This window comes from Rhamphochromis sp. 'chilingali' (assembly GCF_963969265.1).
Source record: "Rhamphochromis sp. 'chilingali' genome assembly, chromosome: 8".
In the NCBI taxonomy this organism is placed as follows: Eukaryota; Metazoa; Chordata; class Actinopteri; order Cichliformes; family Cichlidae; genus Rhamphochromis; species Rhamphochromis sp. 'chilingali'.
In genome coordinates, this window is record NC_137935.1 from 15,233,819 (window position 1) to 15,256,079 (window position 22,261).

The 22,261-nt window shown below is 41.1% G+C and overlaps 1 protein-coding gene across 1 annotated transcript; it reads right to left on the reverse strand.

Moving 5' to 3' along the window:
* Positions 1-1,252: 1,252 nt before the first annotated feature.
* LOC308401557 (extracellular calcium-sensing receptor-like) lies at positions 1,253-8,328 on the reverse strand (the record flags this gene model as incomplete). Its single annotated transcript, XM_080889831.1, has 10 exons — positions 1,253-2,166; positions 2,299-2,422; positions 2,555-2,785; positions 2,877-3,701; positions 3,817-4,102; positions 4,232-4,442; positions 6,498-6,672; positions 6,767-7,573; positions 7,818-8,106; positions 8,192-8,328. The coding sequence occupies 10 exons, from the start codon at positions 8,326-8,328 to the stop codon at positions 1,253-1,255; spliced, it is 3,999 nt and encodes a 1,332-aa protein (XP_080745957.1).
* Between the last annotated feature and the right edge of the window lie 13,933 nt (positions 8,329-22,261).

Consider the following 22,261-nt stretch of genomic DNA (forward strand, 5'->3'; position numbering starts at 1 on the left):
TTCACTCACATGTACAGTGTACCAGTAATGTGAAGTGACAATAAAAGTGATTTGATTTGATTTGATCCTGGACAGGGAGGAACGCTGGTTTGAGCGGGAAGTCAAGGGAAGCCATTTACGTGAAAAGGGAAAGACCATCTCTGAATCAACTCTGAATTGTACTCATGGCCATTGATCATTGGTCTTTGATCAGTGGTCGTTGATCAGTAGTTGTTGATCAATACAACTTTTGTAATAAACCATCAAGATTTCTATTGGACCCTATTACTACAAGACTGCTCACAGAAGTCTTACCACTACTTAATGCTTCAATCTTAAATATGATCAGTCTATCTCTATTAATGGGCTATATGCCCTAGTCATTTTTCAGGGCAGTAATTAAACTATTACTTTAAATGTCATCACGCGATCATTTGAACTAATTGAAGGCCAATCTCAAGCCTTCCTTTTTTCAATTATTTAAAAAAGATTAGTTGTTAAAGACCTAACTGATAATCTGCAGTGGGATAGTTTATTGAAAGAGTGATAGTCATGTTTCAGAACTCACCACAGTAAGGAAATAAACCTCGGCTCCTGGTGGCTTTCTCATGATGCATGTAGTGTTTTTTCTGCACACACTATGTGTTTATACACCACTCTGCATTTAATCATTAATTATAATGAATCTCTGACTCTCTTCCACAGGTTGTTTGTTAAAGAGTGTTTTTTCCTTATCACTGTCACCAGGTGGTTGTTGAATTGTTGGGGTTTTCTCTCCATTATTGCAGGGTCTTTACATTATATTATATAAAGTACCATGAAGTGACTGTTGTTGTGATTTGGCACTATATAAATAAAACTGACTTGAATTGAATGGAATTTTGATACATACACAGTCTTGGAGTCTGTCATTATTCACTTTTTATGGGTGCGCAAAATAACACAACGGAACATTCAGAATTTATCAAAACTTTATTTGTACAAATATTAATTAAGGGAAAGAAAAATGTAAAAAAAAAATCAACGGAACTTTTTACATGGAAAAGAAATTACAGATTTTGTTGGGAATATTTAATATACGATATAGAGCTTGTAGGAAGGACTATAGTTATTTGCTTCTTTCTTTCCTTCTTTCATGTAGTGAACCAGCATTTGTTTTTGAAACAATTAATTGCTGTGTTTTCTTAGATGTCAGTGGGTTTTGAATTATTTGAACAATATTTAAACTATAGAAAGGACAGATTCAATTTTGGGGTTTTTTTTTAGCAACCTCTCAGATCGTTCTTGAGGTCCCTTTACTCATCAGGTGTTTCTTTGTATTGTTTTCAGGTTTTAATAAAATAATGTAACACTTTGGCAAAAAAATGCAAAATAACATTCCATAGCTTGAGGCCAGAATAGCAAATATTTCCACAGCAACTGTGAATTTCCCAGGAGAGCTGACATAAGCAGGTATAAAGGTTAACCACACTGCACAGAATATCAACATGCTGAAAGTGATAAATTTAGCTTCATTGAAATTATCAGGCAGCTTTCGAGCTAAAAAAGCAAGTACAAAACATAACATAGCCAGCAGCCCTATGTATCCTAACACAGTCCAGAACCCTAGAGGTGATCCCAGGGCACATTCAAGTATAATTTTATCTTTGTAGTAGTTCATATTTTTGTAGGGGAATGGTGGATTTATTGCTAACCAAACTAAGCAAATCAAAATCTGTATGAGAGTGAATGCTAGAACACTCAGTCTTTGCTGTACAGGTCCAAACCACTTCTTAACATTACTGCCTGGAAGTGTAGCCTTGAATGCCATTACAACCACTATCGTTTTCCCCAGCATACAAGAGATGCAGAGCACAAAAGTTATGCCAAATGCTGTGTGTCGAAGCATGCAGGACCATTCGGAGGGCCGGCCAATGAAGGTCACAGAACACAGGAAACACAGAGTCAAGGAGAAGAGCAGCAAAAAGCTGAGCTCAGAGTTGTTTGCTCTGACAATAGGAGTGTGTCTGTATTGGAAAAATATTAGGGCTACAGTCATTGAGATGCACGCACCAAAGAGAGAAAAGGAGACCAACAGTATACCCAATAATTCTGTGAACGTGAGGAACTCAATAGCTTTCATTTCACAATTATTTCTCTCTTCATTGGACTTGAATTCAGGAGGGCATTTGTCACATTTCACTGCATCTGAAAACATAAATATCTTCATGATGTACACCACATACATCTTTAAATAGACCAGTAAAGTGCTGGCAGTGATTTTGCCCAACAGAAACACAATGAGCACAAGAGTAAAGGCTAGAAATCCAGCTGTCTCACTTGTAGTGTTGCTGAACTCCCCATCAGCGCAGGTGATGCAATCAAAACAGCAGATTGGCTTGCCCTTAACAAAAGCCTGACGGGTCCCAGGCAAACAACTCTTACTGCAAACAGACCTTGGCACCTGCATTATAGGGACAATATTAAAAACAATTTACTTCCAGATTTACAATTGTATACATTTAGTGTGATTGTAAAAGATCAAGCGTCAGAACTTTAGGGTTAGAAAGGAACAGTATTATCTGTGTTGTTTTACCTCGAAATTCTCTCCTGCCCAGATGGCTCTCACACCTGCTTTCATCTTAAACTCCTGACCCTCAGGCTGGGATGCATCATAGTAACCAATTGTCTTAAAAAGTATGTAACCTTTTTCACCCATCTGCCAGTTCACCAATGCATAACGTGCCACAGGTTCACCTAACTCATCAAAGACCACTTCTTCACCAGTCTTAGTTGTAAAATTGACCTTGGTTAGGTAATGCAGTACCTACAGACAAACAATGTTATCTGACTATGTAACAATAGTCATTAAAAATAACATTTTGCATTTAGACACAGTAGTTTCTTTTTATGTTTACCTGCCATGGTTGTACATTTTCCGTATCAGCACAAGTATTGTTCTTAAAAGGCTCCCTTTCATCTTTGCAAGTAAATAGCATATGTAGAGCATGAGCAACAGCATATGTGGCTTTGTACACATTATTTAGCAGGCTGGCATCTGACACATCTGTGAAACGTGTCTTCACATGCAGGAGAGACTCCTTTCCAGTGCAGGCTATTGTCAGATCTTCAGCATGAGTCTCTGTTTGAGGAGACAGGTTGCACCTGAACACTGTCTCCCACAATTCCACAAGGCCCTGATTCCCAGGTACGGTGGAAGGCCTGCTGCTGGCTAGGAACTCTTGCAGTCCAGGAATGTGAGCATTTAATGCTGCAAAGCCAACTGCCCCCTGAACCACAGCGTAATTTACTGGAGAGGCAATATAACGGTATGTGATCCAGCCTTCACTCCCAACCCACTGCAGGCCTGTCACATTTTGAGCATGAAGCTCTTTAAAAAGTATGTCAAGGTCTGTGCCATCAGCAAATGCCACTATTACCTTAGAGGTGGATTTCTTTATAATATTTACCACATCTAAGAACCACTTCCTTGGATTAGTTCGGTAAATGGCCACTGAGTACTCAACACACACACCTTCCCTTTCTGCTGCTTCCAAGAAAGTGGCCATACCACCATTCCCATAATCATTATTAGTTCTGATAGCTCCTACCCAGGTCCAGCCAAAATGTTTCACAAGCTTTGCTAATGCTTTGCTTTGGTAAATGTCACTAGGTATGGTTCTAAAAAAAGAAGGATAGTCTCTTCTGTTGCTAAGACATGCACAAGAAGCTGAATGACTGATCTGGAAAACAATAACATGGTTAAATGTCATATTGAGCATTGAAGACATTTAATGAAGATTATTGCATCTCAGGAAGTTTATGTGTGCATTGAGCATGCATGCCCCCAACACTCACCACGGGTATATGGAATGGTCCCATGGTGCGTGCAATGCCTATCGTGGAGGTGGATGTGGTTTCTCCTATGACAGCATGTACGTTGGAAAGTTTGTTACAGCTCCCTGCTCCACTTTCATATCTATTCATCAAGTTTAGTGATGCCCTAATAGACAAAGGTATACTGGGGCAGGAATCAAAGATCCTATAACCAAGTGTCACTCCTGGCAGCAGCCCTGAGCTGTTATTAATTTCTTCTATAGCAAACATCATAGTGTATGCATACTGAAGCTCTCCTGGGTCCAGTCTGGACAAAGAAGAAGGACCAAAGTTTTCATAGCAGAAATAAGCAAAGAGGAAGATTATATTTAAAATATAAACAAACAACCCATATTGTAATAGGATTTATAGATAAATTATTTCATCCCAGTCTTACCCTTCACACTGTATTTTTCCTGGATTGACTTCAAAAGTTGGATAAACAGTGATGGGGTTCTGATGGAAAGAAAAAATTCCTCCAATGTTGATTTCTCCCTCCTTAGAAAACTGAGACAGTTCTTTTGTCCCATAGGTCTGACACACAGGCTTCCCTTCTCTCACAGCCAGACAGGAAAGAAGTAGTAGGTTGGCTATCAGCAGCATAGTTCCTCAGCTGAATGCTTCCTAACAAATGCTCAAAGATAAGCCTCCTCAACACTGCTTTTAATATGACTTTTATGTCACAAAGCCACAGGGACTTATGGGTGACAGCTGTGTTTATTGTCTTTGTCTCTACCAATGATATTGGTTCTGCTGTGACTGACCAGTGAATAGGGATGTTAATGGGCTTAGAGGGCCTCCTACGAAAGTAATATCTTTTCATTCAACATAACCACTCTTTATACTAAGTTATTATTGTTTATTACATATTCCATCTGTGGTTCACATTTTAACATCGTACTAAAGAGTAAAACATAAACAAATGCAATACATATTTGAATTACTGGTTTCCAGGACCAATATATAAAGTAATAAATTGATCAATGATTGTATACAAATTAAAATAAACAAATCTTAAAGATTGAGTAAGCAAACCCTCGTGCATTTATTATTTTTTAATGGTTTCTCCCCATCATATGTCTTTTTGTATTTCTTTCGGGTTTCACTAATAAAATATAACATTTTGGAGCAAATATACTGAAAAATAACCCAAAGCTTGAGGCCAGAATAGCAAATATCTCTACAGCTACAGTAAATTTACCAGGAGAACTGACATATGCTGGGATAAAAGTGACCCAGACTGCACAGAATATCAACATACTGAAGGTGATGAATTTGGCCTCATTAAAATTATCAGGCAGCTTTCGAGACAGAAAAGCAAGGATAAAGCATAGCAAACTGAGAAGTCCTATATATCCTAAAACAGCCCAGAATCCTAAAGGTGAACCTAAATTACACTCTAGTATAATCTTTTCAGTGGCATGGACTGTGTTTTTGTAGGGGAATGGTGGAGCAAAAATTAACCACAGCACACAAATCAGCAGCTGGAGTAAAGTAAAGCTGAGCACACTTGTTCTCTGAAGTGCAGCAGAACACTGAGGAACTGTTTTTGCTGGCCTTGTAGCCTTAAAGGCAATCACCACTGTTATAGTTTTAGCCAAAATGCATGACATACACAAGGCAAAGCTTGCGCCAAAAGCTGTGTGGCGTAGCATGCATGACCACTCAGTAGGCTGGCCAATGAAGGTCAGAGAACACAAGAAACACAGAGTTAAGGAGAAGAGCAGCAGGAAGCTCAGTTCAGAATTACTGGCTTTGACAAGAGGTGTGTGACGAAACCGAAAGAAAACACATGACACTGCCAATGTTAAACTTGCTCCAAACAATGAGAAAGCGGCGAGTAGGCCCCCCATAGTTTCTCCAAAAGACAGGAACTCAATCACCTTTGGAACACAGTGGCTGCGATCTTCATCCGACCAGCACTCCAGCGGACATAGTAAACACACTGCAGAATCTGAGTAGAAAGTGTCAAACATAAAAAAGTATTTTGATACACCTAATACTGAAATAAACACTTCCTAGTAATGTATCAACTTATTAACACTTTTTTACATAGTAAAAATGACAGGAAATTTTCTACACACTGTTTGAGTTGCTAATCTCTCCAGCAGCACAGGCAATACAGGAAAAACAGCAGATGGGTTTGCCTTTAATTGCAGCCTGGCGGAAACCTGGCAGACAGCTCTCACTGCAGACAGACAATGGCTTCTGTAACAACACCACAACTCAAAGGTCACAGTTTGTTCCTCTTGTAATCCACATACTGAATTTAGATTGTTCAATTTATTTCACATTAATAATATTGAAGAAAGAAAAACATACAAACATGCATTTAACCTTCAGACCATTATTTTACTCATTATTCTGCATCAGAGGGGAAAATTAACATAAAAATAGTTCTGAAGCTGTTATGTTAACATTGTTATTGAAAATTAACATTGAAAATTAAGGATTATACATATCTGTGTATGTGGGAGAGATTGTTTTTATTTGCTAAAGTTCAATATTAAAAAACTTTCTGAATGACAGTTTTTATTAATAAAATTTTAATTTTAATCAACCTGCAAAATAAGTATTAAATAAATATTCCTTGCTCTCAAATAGACTTACCATTCGGGATTCAGAAACCCATGTTATATTGATTCCATTCACGGCAAGCTGACTTTCATTTGGTAGTGAAGCATCATAGCTCCCTACAGCCACAAAAATTATATCTCCTGCTTGGTTTCTCTGCCAGTTCACAAGTTCATACATTGCTGAAGGGTCTCCATTTTCATCAAAATATACTCTTTCTCCCGACTGAAGAGTGAAATTGACATCTTGGAGGTGTTTCACAATCTACCAATCCAAAACGAGGGTTGGTAACTTATTTGATCTAGAATTCTATATATGCTAAATACTTTTTCTACGATTTTGTAAGGTAATGTCTTACCTTTTTTGGCTCTAAATGATCCTTCCATATACATGACTGATTCATGGCTTTAGCACTTTGACCACAATTTAACAAGTTATGCATAGCATGAGCTATGGCATACACAGCCTTGTACACATTGTTAGATATCCTTAGTTGTGATACATCCGTAAAAGGACTGTTTATGTCCTCTAACTTCTCAGAGCCAGAGCACTGAATCTGACCAGGCAGCCTGGATTGAAAACTGCAGCCAAAAACCGTTTCCCAGAACTCTCTTAGCACACTATTCTGAGGATCCTGACTTGGGTTAACCTGTAAAAGAAATTCTCGCAGGCCTGCAATCTTTGCCTTTTTGATAGTGAAGCCCAGAGACCCTGTCAGTATGCCAGAGTACCTCTTAGTAGTCAAATGACTTGCTGTTATCCACGATTCACTGCCCACCCACTGCAACCCAGTCAAGTTCTGCTTCAGAGCTTCCTCCAGCAAAATGTCCATCTCACCCTGGGCAAGAAAGGCAATCAAAACTCTTGCACTGCCACTACGAATCACTTCAATCACCCTTGCAACCTCCTCACTAGAGTCAGTCCTTGAAATGGCCTCTGAATATTCAACACAAACCCCTTCCTGACTTGCTGCTGTGATAAAAGTTGCCATCCCATTGTTGCCATAATCATTGTCACTTCTGACTGCCCCAACCCATGTCCATCCAAAATATTTTACCAGTTTTGCCAGGGCCCTGCTCTGATAGTAATCACTGGGGATGGTTCTGAAGAATGAAGGGTAATCCTTTCTGTTACTCAGACAAGCACATGTGGCAAAATGGCTGATCTGAAATGAAGTAAAAGAGAAAAACAAAAACAAATTGACAAGTAAGTGGGAAGAGATTTACAGTTGGGTCTTCAGAGACAAAACAAAATGTTGTTTCTGGCTTGTAACTAAATTTAATGTAAAGCTTGGAAGCCTTAAATCTAAGATTCACATAAACCTGTAAGTGACCAAAAAAGTTACTAAACTTCAATTTTTGGAGAGAGTCACATTATAAAAAATTGACACAAATATTATAAATACTTACTACTGGTATTTGGAAGGTCCCACAAATTTGTAGCATCACAATGGTTGAGGAAGACTCAGAAGCTCCAATGATGACATGAACAGATGAATGACTGCTGCAGGTTTTCTCTGCTGTCCTTTCCTGTCCATTTAGTAAACCCATCACTGCACGTGTTGAAGGCAGTGTTGAACCACAGCTGTCAAATATCTTATAACCAACTGAAATATTAGGCAGTAAAGTGCTGCTATTGTTGATCTCTTCTACTGCAAAAATCATTGTTTGGGCAAAACGAAATTCTCTCAAATTTATCCTGAAAAGAGTAAAAAAAAGTGTTTTAAAAAGTGTAATGTAAAGCTCTTCAAGTCATGAACCCTGCAAAGGGAAAAAAGACAAACCTGGAGCATGTGAGAGTTTCTGGAGTATGAGTCAGGGAGAACGAAGGCTTTGAGATTTGGCTATGGATAGAAAAAGCTCCTCCAATAGTAATATCCCCTTTCTTAGTCAAAAGAGGAACCTCTGGACTTCCCAGCATTTCACAGAGAACAGTATTTTCCTCTGCTCTGCAGACTCCCATAAATAAACCCCAAAATAACACTCTGAATGTGCAGTCATACATCTTTTACAGACAACCACACTCATGCATGTACAGCCCTGTACTCTGTTTTGATATTACTGACCAAGCATGTGTATTCTTTAATGGGCAGAGCTTTATAGAGCTATAATTGATGAAGCCTGAGGTCCTCCTATCATATCACAGTATGACATACATTGTCACACTGTTTTGCGATTTTTATGGGAGACAGCTTTTTTTTTTTGAGTCACCCTTACCAGAAAATGCATATATTTTAAGCTGTCTTCTTTGGAAACATTTGATATAATAATAGTGTAAATTGTTTTGTAAATTATGTAAATTGTTATAATAGTGGTAATTGAAACGATTTAATAATTTAAAAACATTAAATTTTTGAATGACACAAGACTCCACGTGGGACCATACAACTCAACACACACAGAGCTAGATATTCTAATTCAGCTGCACAGTTTTCTTTATTAATTGATGGTTCAAAACAGGAACCATTTGGCAGTGTGATAAAATCAACACAATTTAAAATAAATACTTAATACTTAAACAGCTGTCAAACTTCTATTTAAGATATTTTAGGTGGCAACATTCCATAACCTTTGTGGTAACTAAATAAAGACTCTAAACAAGACATATATGTAAATATTTGTTTTGTAAACACACTCACACACTTATATAGACTGATTAGTAACCCACTGGCAACCAAAAGTTGCTAGTGAAATCTGAAATTCATGAGTAGTTACTGGAGATTGCTAGCAGTCATGAAACTGGTCACAAACCGTTATGGCACTGCAGCATACGTAGCTATGGCTGGCTAGTTCCCACATTTGAAAGTTAGTATGAACGATAAAGATAAGCAAGTGACTTGCCAAGCTCTAGTTACACTGGGAAAAGGGTGAAGCAAACCAGTATGGGGCGTCGTTTGTAAACTGAAACATGCTGAAATTAACGGCAAAATTTTTCCACATATAGCTTAAAACCTTACAAAAACATGTTTTTTCGAGTCACTTTTACAACATTTACTAAAACATTTGTAACTTTTTATATTTAAAACACAATTTTAAATGTTAAATCTACATGTTAAATACTAAATCTAAATATTGTATTTAAATTTAAATGTTAAATCTAAATGTTACGGGAAACTAAATATTTAGCTAACATGCAAATTTATTGTACATGTAGCGCCTCTACTCAGGACCAGTACACTCTCACTTCAAATAGAGACCCTAGACATCTTACTAGGTTCAGGAGGTGGTTTTGTTTTGGGGACTCACAAAAGGAGTTGGCTTGGAAGTGAATAACTGGGACCTTTATTGCCTCAGTACCATTTATATACATATACAACACAATAACCCAAATTGCACACTAATAGTGCATTTTAAAGGTGAATACATGTAAAACAAAACAAAATAAAGACATTTAAATGGAAGATTTATACTGAACAGTATCAGAGCTCTTGGGAATGAATGAAACAGATTAAAGTGTTCCTGTTGTGAAGTTTGAATTGTCCAGTCTGAATTGTCCTTTAAAGTCGTTGAAAACCCAAACAGGTGTACTGTAGGGGAATTGTCAGTGTGCAAACCCTATTATCCGGGTAGGAAAAGTAGTGCATAGGGCTTATCTGTAATCCAGGGTTGCTTGAATCAGTTTCTCAGGCAAATCCCACAATCCGATCGCATGGCTGGCCACACCATTTCACGATCATCCAGGATCTCATTTGGGCTGTTCTCGCCGTCAGTGGTTCTCCAGAATCCTTCTAGTAGTTCAAAAAAACCAATCTACACAAACAGTGCAGAACAATCAATTTCTTTTCCCATTTTGTGTTCTTAACATGAGCTCATTAACTTCTTTTCCAAATGTATTAATCACAAATGGCATTCCCTTTAGCTTTACCAAGTTACAAGAGTTACAGTAACTTGTTTGTACCAGTATCAACAATTTTATCAAAATTACATCACAACAAAGAACATCAGCAGCTTAAACTGTAATGTAAACAGTCATAGCAATGAAAGCGACATTCATCCTTAAGGCTTACAAGCAAATGTAACTTAATTCAGTGCAAATACTATTAAACTTGAAATATGCTCATATCTATTAAGACATAACCATTCTAATATAAACAGAGCTATTGCTTCTACTTGAATACCTCCCCGATCGGAATATGGCTTCAGCGGGGTGGGGTGGCTAACAGCTATTAGCAGCTAGCATCGCATCTAGCATCGGCATCGTTTAGCTCAAAGCATTCAACACTTATAACACACTGTAAAGAACAACAGGAGAAGTGAAACAACACGCCAGATTCTCATAGCTCCCGATTGGTTTTTGTTCAAAGGTTTCTGAGCTGAATCGGCTAGTGAAATACATTATCTAACTTAACAGGTAGCTAACGAAAGCACGTGACTCACCGGGATTTTCAGACACAAATAACTTGACAGACGTTATTCCCTTTGTGGTCAGAGTTCGGGGCCTAATAAAAGAGTACCTTATTAGCATTTATGCGTAAAACAATCTGGTCTCATTAACCGGGTTGCAGTATTGCATACCAAGATACTTTTTCCATGCGCTCCGACACGTACTTGACCGCCATCAGAGGGAAGATCTCACAGGAAGAGAGAGGTAATACTTCCTGCGCACTAGACGCAAGGTCGTCAGAACACAAGACTGCATCACAGCGCCCCCTTGTGACAATAACAGGCTATAGCCTTAGATTACAAAAAGGGATTTTGCAGCCCTGTATTTCACATGGGTTACACCCTCCCCCTTTGACCCAGCATGAGCCCCTTCATGCGTCACGCTGTGGTCTACAGATGAACTCTCATAGTCACCTATTGTATAAAGTGCTTGGTTAAAGCTCTCTATGAGGCTCTGCGCAAAGGAAATTAAGGGATTTCCCAACTCAGGATAATGGAAGCGCCTTGGTGGTCGACGTGTCCTTTCTGACTTACGAACATGGTCATTTTTTTCTCCACTGTCAACAGTTTCCTTATGCTCCAGAGCTACCTCAGGGGTTTGTGGGTTCAGATCAATGGTTTCCGTAGCTATAGGAGCCTCTACATCAATGGACGGTACATCAATGCTGTCTTCGGCCACAGCTGATTTTTGATTAGTCATAGTTGGTAAAGTTACATCGTCTTCAGTAGGGTGTTGCTCAGCCACAACATCTGGCTCCTCTCCTTCAGCTACTTCAGGAGGTACCCCTACAGGCTCTGCAGGCAGCAAAGGGGAGCTGCCTCTGCAAGGCTCATTCTGAGGCTGAGGGTTTACACAGTCTGCTGGCGTAGCTGGTATACAACTACCCTCCGGTACTGTTTTTCCGGTTTGCTGTCGTCTCTTCGGGATTTCAAACACCTGAACCAACTTTCCAGGAATGACAGAAGACTGCCTAGGATAGACAGGTGAGTCGTCTTCAGATTCTGATTGCTCCTCCAGTAACAGAGGCTGACTGCGCCTCGTTCTTGGCCTGCAACTCTTTGGCTTGACCTGGTCAACTTCCTTAGCTTCAGATAAGTCACCACAAGGGAGTAAGAGATCCCTGTGAAGAGTTCGAATAGGACCATCTCCATTCATAGGCTGTACAACATACACAGGTAGGTCTACCATCTTTTCCACCACTCTGTACATGGTTGACTCCCACTTATCTGCAAGTTTGTGTTTATTCCGAAGTCGCAGGTTCCGCACTAGCACTTGATCACCTTTCTCCAAAGTTGACTCCCTGACAGTTTTGTCAAAACGGCGTTTATTCCGTTCAGCAACCTTCTGAGAGTTTTTGGCAGCGATCTGATAGCTCTCTTGAAGGCGAGCCTTCAGAGCTCTCACATACTGAGAGTGAGATGTAGGAGAGCCATCTTTAACTGGCAGGCAGAATGCAATATCCACGGGAAGCCTCGGCTGGCGACCAAACATTAACTCGTATGGGCTAAACCCAGTGGTCTCGTTCTTGGTGCAATTATAGGCGTGAGTTAGTGGTTTCACATAATCGCGCCAATGAGTTTTCTCTTTGTCTTGTAGAGTTCCTAACATGCCAAGAAGAGTTCGGTTGAACCGTTCAACTGGGTTTCCCCGTGGATGATAAGGACTGGTGCGCACCTTCGTGATACCAGCTAGGGCACAGAGCTCTTTAATGAGTTGTGACTCAAAATCCCTGCCCTGATCACTAAGCAGGCGCTCAGGAAAACCATAATGCACCAGAAACTGCTCCCAAAGACACTTCGCAACTGTTGTAGCCTTTTGGTCTTTTGTTGGCATAGCAACAGCGTATTTGGTGAAATGATCAGTTATGACCAGAATGTCTTTGGTGTTGTGACTGTCAGGCTCCAAGGATAAATAGTCCATGCATACCAGTTCCATGGGACGGGTTGTTTGGATACTCACAAGAGGTGCTGCTCTTTCAGGAAGAGTCTTTCTTCTAACACAACGTCCGCAAGACTTAATCTTTCTCTCTACATCAGTTGCCATTTTAGGCCAATAAAATCTTGACCTAACCAAGTCGAGGGTTCTTTCCAAACCCATATGCCCCATGTCGTCATGAAGGCAAGTGAGAATGGTGGACCTTAAAGACTCAGGGACGACAAGCTGAAAGGTGACATTTTCACCTGATTTGCGGGTTCTGTAGAGGAGACCATTTTTCAGTTCCAAACGTTTCCACTCTTTGAGCATTAGTTTAAGCTCTAAGGATGCAGAGTTAGGATTGGAATTTGCTTCACCTCCATTTTCTAACATGTTGACCACATACCCAATAATTGGGTCAGACCTCTGATGCTGTTGGAGTTCTACCTCACTATAGGTAGGTATGACAGAACAACCTAATGTTCCATCATCTGCGTAGACGTCTGGCACCGCATCGGTATGTAGAGCAAGGGACTCTACCAAAGTGATAGAAGGTAGGCTATTGTCAGATTCACCTAAGAGATGACGGTGGCACAAGACACTGAATGTGTCAGCTGTCACATCTTGTCTGTTGGGAGATGAAGAGAGATGATGGGAAGCGAATTGTTTCATTCGCTCTTTTTCTTCAAGAGAAGCATAGTCATCATCCACAGTATCATGTGGCCGCCTAGAGAGGCCATCTGCATCTTGATTGCTCTTACCAGCACGATACTTAATATTAAAGTCGAAGGTGGAGAGAGCGGCCAACCAGCGATAGCTGGCAGCATCAAGCTTGGCTGACTTCAAAACATAGGTCAATGGGTTGTTGTCCGTTAAAACCGTGAATGTGTTCCCGTAGAGATAATCTTGGAACTTCTCTACAATGGACCACTTTAATGCAAGAAATTCCAGTTTATGAGCTGGATACCGCTTTTCACTGGGTGAAAGTCCTCTACTTGCGTAGGCAATAACCCTCACTTCACCACCCTGTTCTTGATACAAGGCTGCCCCTAACCCAGAGGTGCTCGCATCAGTATGGAGGACGTATGGTAATTTTGGGTTAGCATATCCAAGCACTGGAGCTGATGTCAGTTTCTCTATGATTACCTCAAAAGCTTCCTGACAAGCAGGTGTCCAACGGCTGGAAAGAGGCTCTTTAGGGTTCAAGTATCCGCTAGGACCGGGTGTCACCTTTCTGCCCTTCCTGTATGGTGGGTAGCCTTTGGTAAGATCATTCAGGGGTTTGACAATTTTTGAATAGTCCTTCACAAACCGTCGATAGTACCCTGCAAAGCCTAGGAAAGACTTGAGGTCACTGAGCGTCTGGGGTCTTGGCCAGGTTTTGAGAGCTCTGACCTTCTCAGGATCGGTCTCTACACCTTTGGTAGACACGATGTGTCCTAGGTATCGCACAGAACTTTGGAAGAAGGAGCATTTTTTGGGAGAAAGTTTCAACCCATATTCTCTCAGTTGCTGAAGGACACGTAGAAGCCTGGTTTCATGTTCCTCCAAAGTGCTGGAGAACACGATGATGTCATCTATGAACACCAGAACTTCTTTCAGATTGAGGCTGCCCATACACCGTTCCATTAAGCGCTGGAAGGTGCTGGGAGCGTTGGTGATCCCCTGGGGCATACGGTTAAACTCGTAAAATCCCAAGGGGCACACAAAAGCTGTCTTGGGCTTATCACATTCCTCCATCTCAATCTGGTAATAACCAGACTTGAGATCCATTACTGAAAACCATTTGGATCCAGCAAGGGCTGAGAAAGCCTCTTCAAGGTTTGGAAGTGCGTACGCATCTCGTATTGTTAACGCATTGAGCTTACGATAATCAATACAAAGACGGACCTCTCCATTCTTCTTTTTAACCACCACAATCGGTGAAGCATAAGGGGACTCTGATTCACGGATTACTCCTGCATCAAGGAGTGCTTGCAAGTGCTTCCTCACAGCTTCATAATCATTTGGGTGGATTGGCCTGGACTTTTGCTTAAAGGGTGCTTCGTCCTTTAAGTTTATGTGATGTGTGACTTTAGATACATGTCCAAGATCCAAATCATGCTGGGCAAAAACATCAGCATAGGCACTTAGACGCTGGGTAACCCTCTCTTTCCACTCCTGCGGGAGGGGAGAATTGCCAAAGTCAAATGTCAAATCTGGGTGAGCAGGTTCATCAACTGGCTGTGCAGTAACATTACAACATTTCACAGTGTCATCATTTTTGGTTGAAATGGGTGATTCGTCATATATCTTTGCAGGACTATGGAGCTCTGCAATGACACATCTAGAAGGCAGTGTTACGTCATGCTCAGTTTCATTTCTCACCCATATAGGTAACCTATGAGGATGCTTCTTGGGCAAAGTGACAAGACAGCACTCCACAAAAATTCCCCCTGGTAAGGTGGATGTCGTTGGCTGTTCAACAATGGCACATTCACCAGCACTGCTGGATCTGACACAGCCTTCAAGGAGGACCCTCCCTTGAGCTGGTACTACGTGTTGCACCTTGCCCTTAAGAGTTACAAAGCCATCGTTTCCGGCTAGGTTTATCTCTCTCCTGACCTTGAGTGTACGGAGGATCTGCCTGTAGCCATAGACCGACGACAAATCATTGGGATCTTTACCTTGACAATATTCGTCGTACAGAACATCAAGTGCATTTGTCCCAATCAGCACAGGCAAGTCACAGTTAGAGCGTAAGTCAGGTACTACTAAAGCAAGGCTAGAAACCTCAGGCTCAGTTTCAATAAAGCTTTTTGGAAACTTAAGGCTGATGGGTATGTATCCCAAGTAAGGAACATTTTGGCCACTAGCAGCCTCAACATCCAGGCCACTGATAGGCTGAATGGGATGTTCTGAAAGATTGGTGTTGTAAAATGAAGCGGACACTGTGGTCACTTGAGACCCAGTGTCAAGGAGACAACTGCAATTGACTCCCGACACGGTAACATTTGCTGTACATTTCTGTCCTACAAGTCCCTTGGGTAACCTAATCTGGGGTCGTGCTGCACGAGAGAGAGAAGATACTTTGCTCTGAGGTTCCGGTTTGGGACGTTCATGATTACTTTCAGTTCCTGGTAGTCCCTCCCCAGAAACTGATTTTAGTTTAAAGCTGACATATTCTGTTCCTCCCAGACTTGTAGTTTTTGGTTGAACTCCTTACGTTTCATTTCAACTAGTTCAGGGTTTGGTTCATTGCTGCAAGAGGGAGCAATATGACCATCCTCGCCGCACCTGAAGCAGTACCATGGGCGTGGCTTCTTAGTGGGCTTAGTCTCACTTGGGTCAGATTTCTCTTTAGGAAGAATCTTGAACTTAGGTTTGGTTTTCTTATTTGGCTTGTCAGAGTTCTGGCTTGAACTGTCAATAGCTGATGCTTTCAGTGAAGCCACTTGGGCTTGTAGCTTTGCAAGTTTCCTTTCTAACTTATGTGCATCAAAAGGCACTAGCCTATCATTAACAGCTGATACGTCTGTATCATCAGTGACATACTCTCCTACTTCAAGGGAGTTCAAATGTGCCTTAGGTTTAGAAATGCCTAAGTGCTGTTTCATTCGGCTGGACTTTGCCGCTTGCCGGTCCTCCTCAGTACGTAGCATGAGGAGCAACTCTGGAAATGAAGGTGGCTTGTCCTTCTTCTGCTCAAGCTGCAAGGTTGTGATCAAGCTGTTGTTCCAGCAACCTCTACAAAACTGTTTAAGCAGTTGGCGATCTGAATCATTTGTAGTGATGCCACCTCTTTTAATGACTTTACTCAGGGTTATCTGCAACCGCTGTAAATAGGCAGAAGGCTTTTCACCTGAGTTCTGGTTTGTGCTCAGGAATTTGGCAAAAAGCTCATCCCCATCATCAACAGTACCATATGCTGAGTCAAGAAGGCTGAGATAGTCATGGGGAGAAGCGTTAGGACCAAGGTGCTTTACAATGTTAGCAGCTGGTGGAAGAAGGCTCTCAACTATTTTCCTTAACATATGTTTGTCAGATATGGTACAATCTATGAGGTGGAATTCAACATTGTTGCGCCACGTATCATAATCAGCTTCGAAAGTAGAGCAAGGGGTTTTCCCAGAGAAGGGCCTGAGCTTTGCATGACCTTGAGAAGGCATTTCATTGTTCTTAATGACATGCTCAACTACTACTCTCTGTACTTCAGGTGTAGTGAGCTGTTCAGGTGGTAAGTAGATAGTGGTTTTTCTGTGCGAGGGAGTCACTTCTACACTTGGAGAGGATGAGTGAGAGTCATGCTCAGGCAAGTGGGTTAAATCACTGCCCAGTTTAAGAGGACTTTGATGCTCTATGATGGCTGGTTCATCTTGGTCTGTGTCACTAGTGAGCTGCAGATTCTGATTAGGCACTGTTACATTTGGCCCAACTGCGGGATCACTCTCAGTGGACTTCTTCATTCTGGCCAGCTCATCTAGTAAAACCTTCTCAAAATCTGCACCACTCAGTTTAGCAAGCCCTTTCAGTTCAGTTAGGTAAGAATGGGTTAAACATGAACCCCTGTCTGCAGCATACAGCGCAGACAGAAGCTGGATATGATGGACAACACTTGGGTTACGGCTTTGTCTTTTGCAAGGCAAGCTATCCTTAAGGAACTGGACTGGTTCACCTGATTGGAACTCCACAATGGCTGTTTTTTTAAACTGTGCCTCTGTGCTAGTTACTTTGATTACTCTTCCAATAGAACCAAACTGCCCTAAGTAATCAATAACCTCATTGTCAACCTCATCGCCTGTTAACCCTCCTACTAGGACAGAGTTAGGTACTTTGACACCTTCACTTTGGATTACATCCATGTTGTCTTATTGCTCCAACCCAGAATGTCATGGACAATTGTAATGATTTGACCCAAAAGGCATGAAAGCACCAGTTGCTCAACTTCCAAAATAAAAGGAATTAAACCTCCTGGCTGGCTCGCCACGTTTTGTGTAGTGCCTCTACTCAGGACCAGTACACTCTCACTTCAAATAGAGACCCTAGACATCTTACTAGGTTCAGGAGGAGGTTTTGTTTTGGGGACTCACAAAAGGAGTTGGCTTGGAAGTGAATAACTGGGACCTTTATTGCCTCAGTACCATTTATATACATATACAACACAATAACCCAAATTGCACACTAATAGTGCATTTTAAAGGTGAATACATGTAAAACAAAACAAAATAAAGACATTTAAATGGAAGATTTATACTGAACAGTATCAGAGCTCTTGGGAATGAATGAAACAGATTAAAGTGTTCCTGTTGTGAAGTTTGAATTGTCCAGTCTGAATTGTCCTTTAAAGTCGTTGAAAACCCAAACAGGTGTACTGTAGGGGAATTGTCAGTGTGCAAACCCTATTATCCGGGTAGGAAAAGTAGTGCATAGGGCTTATCTGTAATCCAGGGTTGCTTGAATCAGTTTCTCAGGCAAATCCCACAATCCGATCGCATGGCTGGCCACACCATTTCACGATCATCCAGGATCTCATTTGGGCTGTTCTCGCCGTCAGTGGTTCTCCAGAATCCTTCTAGTAGTTCAAAAAAACCAATCTACACAAACAGTGCAGAACAATCAATTTCTTTTCCCATTTTGTGTTCTTAACATGAGCTCATTAACTTCTTTTCCAAATGTATTAATTACAAATGGCATTCCCTTTAGCTTTACCAAGTTACAAGAGTTACAGTAACTTGTTTGTACCAGTATCAACAATTTTATCAAAATTACATCACAACAAAGAACATCAGCAGCTTAAACTGTAATGTAAACAGTCATAGCAATGAAAGCGACATTCATCCTTAAGGCTTACAAGCAAATGTAACTTAATTCAGTGCAAATACTATTAAACTTGAAATATGCTCATATCTATTAAGACATAACCATTCTAATATAAACAGAGCTATTGCTTCTACTTGAATACCTCCCCGATCGGAATATGGCTTCAGCGGGGTGGGGTGGCTAACAGCTATTAGCAGCTAGCATCGCATCTAGCATCGGCATCGTTTAGCTCAAAGCATTCAACACTTATAACACACTGTAAAGAACAACAGGAGAAGTGAAACAACACGCCAGATTCTCATAGCTCCCGATTGGTTTTTGTTCAAAGGTTTCTGAGCTGAATCGGCTAGTGAAATACATTATCTAACTTAACAGGTAGCTAACGAAAGCACGTGACTCACCGGGATTTTCAGACACAAATAACTTGACAGACGTTATTCCCTTTGTGGTCAGAGTTCGGGGCCTAATAAAAGAGTACCTTATTAGCATTTATACGTAAAACAATCTGGTCTCATTAACCGGGTTGCAGTATTGCATACCAAGATACTTTTTCCATGCGCTCCGACACGTACTTGACCGCCATCAGAGGGAAGATCTCACAGGAAGAGAGAGGTAATACTTCCTGCGCACTAGACGCAAGGTCGTCAGAACACAAGACTGCATCACAGCGCCCCCTTGTGACAATAACAGGCTATAGCCTTAGATTACAAAAAGGGATTTTGCAGCCCTGTATTTCACATGGGTTACATACAGGTCAACAGAAAACCAAAATAAAAGCTTTACAAAAACCTCCGGCGCTAAAGTGTGCCGGTAGTGGTCAGGTTGTTTGTCTGCTCTTGCCTGACAGTCACATCTAACCGCCATGGGCTGCTTCACTTCTTGCCTACCAACATGTCCAGCGATTTAGCTGAAAACATCGAAAGAGCCATTTTGTTGGCCATCCAAAGGTTCAGCAGTAGTCACACTAAGCAACTGCAGTGTCCACTTTACAATCACCGCAGCATATGTCCAGCTAAATCTCTGGACATGCTGGTAGTTAATTTCAGCATGCTTCAGTTTACAAACGGCGCCCCATAAACCAGAAACAGAGAACATTTACCTTTAAAGTTTTACCTCTTGAAACATGTTGATTATAGTTATGAAGCACAACCTTTACTTTGAGGGCAAATATTCTACATTTCTGGCCTGCATCACACTTTTTCAGGTTTCGCTGTATGTCTGAGAGTACATGGTAAATGACTACTAACAGGTTGGTGCGTTTGATTCAAAATGTGGGTGACTGTGGCAATCAGCTAGAGAAAAAAGCAATCACAAGGAGCTTTACAACTGAAATCATGTTTATAAGTGAGTACAAAATGTATTGTTGATATCTTTGGACTTTATTGTAACTCGTTCACATAGATACTGTAGTTAGTTGCATAGCCACTGTGACTGACAGGTGTCCTGACAGCAGTGGTGAGTGAAATGTTAGCATTATTATAGCATTAACACAGAAGTCACATTAATCTTGAGGTTTTAAAATGCAGTCCAAAACTAATGGGTGACATCATGGTATCATAGTGGCGATGTCTATGGCTGACATTTTTTCTCTCTTTTCTCTCTGTGTGGACATGTGTGTGAGATGGTATCGTAGAAACCCATACTTTATCCACAATAGCGTAAACAAATTTTAAACAGATTTTGTACAATATCCCAATATTTTCAGAATTGGGCTTGTATGATAAATACTAACACTGAATATGGTCCGTAAACTGTTGTCTGATATACAGCGGGGCAAAAAAGTATTTAGCCAGCCACCTATTGTGCAAGTTCCCCCACCTAAAATGATGACAGAGGTCAGTAATTTGCACCAGAGGTACACTTCAACTGTGAGAGACAGAATGTGAAAAAAAAAAATCCATGAATCCACATGGTAGGATTTGTAAAGAATTTATCCGTAAATCAGGGTGGAAAATAAGTATTTGGTCAATAACAAAAATACAACTCAATACTTTGTAACATAACCTTTGTTGGCAATAACAGAGGTCAAACGTTTACTATAGGTCTTTACCAGGTTTGCACACACAGTAGCTGGTATTTTGGCCCATTCCTCCATGCAGATCTTCTCGAGAGCAGTGATGTTTTGGGGCTGTCGCCGAGCAACACGGACTTTCAACTCCCGCCACAGATTTTCTATGGGGTTGAGGTCTGGAGACTGGCTAGGCCACTCCAGGACTTTCAAATGCTTCTTACGGAGCCACTCCTTTGTTGCCCGGGCGGTGTGTTTTGGATCATTGTCATGTTGGAAGACCCAGCCTCGTTTCATCTTCAAAGTTCTCACTGATGGAAGGAGGTTTTGGCTCAAAATCTCACGATACATGGCCCCATTCATTCTGTCCTTAACACGGATCAGTCGTCCTGTCCCCTTGGCAGAAAAACAGCCCCATAGCATGATGTTTCCACCCCCATGCTTCACAGTAGGTATGGTGTTCTTGGGATGCAACTCAGTATTCTTCTTCCTCCAAACACGACGAGTTGAGTTTATACCAAAAAGTTCTACTTTGGTTTCATCTGACCACATGACATTCTCCCAATCCTCTGCTGTATCATCCATGTGCTCTCTGGCAAACTTCAGACGGGCCTGGACATGCACTGGCTTCAGCAGAGGAACACGTCTGGCACTGCGGGATTTGATTCCCTGCCGTTGTAGTGTGTTACTGATGGTGACCTTTGTTACTTTGGTCCCAGCTCTCTGCAGGTCATTCACCAGGTCCCCCCGTGTGGTTCTGGGATCTTTGCTCACCGTTCTCATGATCATTTTGACCCCACGGGATGAGATCTTGCGTGGAGCCCCAGATCGAGGGAGATTATCAGTGGTCTTGTATGTCTTCCATTTTCTGATGATTGCTCCCACAGTTGATTTTTTCACACCAAGCTGCTTGCCTATTGTAGATTCACTCTTCCCAGTCTGGTGCAGGTCTACAATACTTTTCCTGGTGTCCTTCGAAAGCTCTTTGGTCTTGGCCATGGCGGAGTTTGGAGTCTGACTGTTTGAGGCTGTGGACAGGTGTCTTTTATACAGATGATGAGTTCAAACAGGTGCCATTCATACAGGTAACGAGTGGGGGACAGAAAAGCTTCTTACAGAAGACGTTACAGGTCTGTGAGAGCCAGAGACTTTCCTTGTTTGAGGTGACCAAATACTTATTTTCCACCCTAATTTACGAATAAATTCTTTACAAATCCTACATGTGAATTCATGGATTTTTTTTTCACATTCTGTCTCTCACAGTTGAAGTGTACCTCTGGTGCAAATTACTAACCTCTGTCATCATTTTAAGTGGGGGAACTTGCACAATCGGTGGCTGACTAAATACTTTTTTGCCCCACTGTACCTTGCACTTTTCTGTCAGTGAGGCTGTACTATGTCCAACAAACTTGATCAGTGCTGAGGAGTGATTGTTTTTAAAAGGTTGAGTGTGAACAGGTCATGCCTGAGAAAGAGGCCTGGTTCACAAGTGCATACTGCAATATTTGAAAAAATTACTTTTAACATATTAAACACAGAACTCAGTTCAGAACTGATTCAATTTAATTTTATTTATATAACAGCAATTCACAATAACAGTTGCTTCAAGGTGCTTTATATTATAAGGTAAAAAGACCCTGCAATAATCCAACAATTTGCAGGATCAGGTTCAGGTTTCTGTGTTTTTTCAAGCATTTTTATTTTGTAATGACAAAGCTTTTTGACTCATGTGTACATGATAAAGGTTTG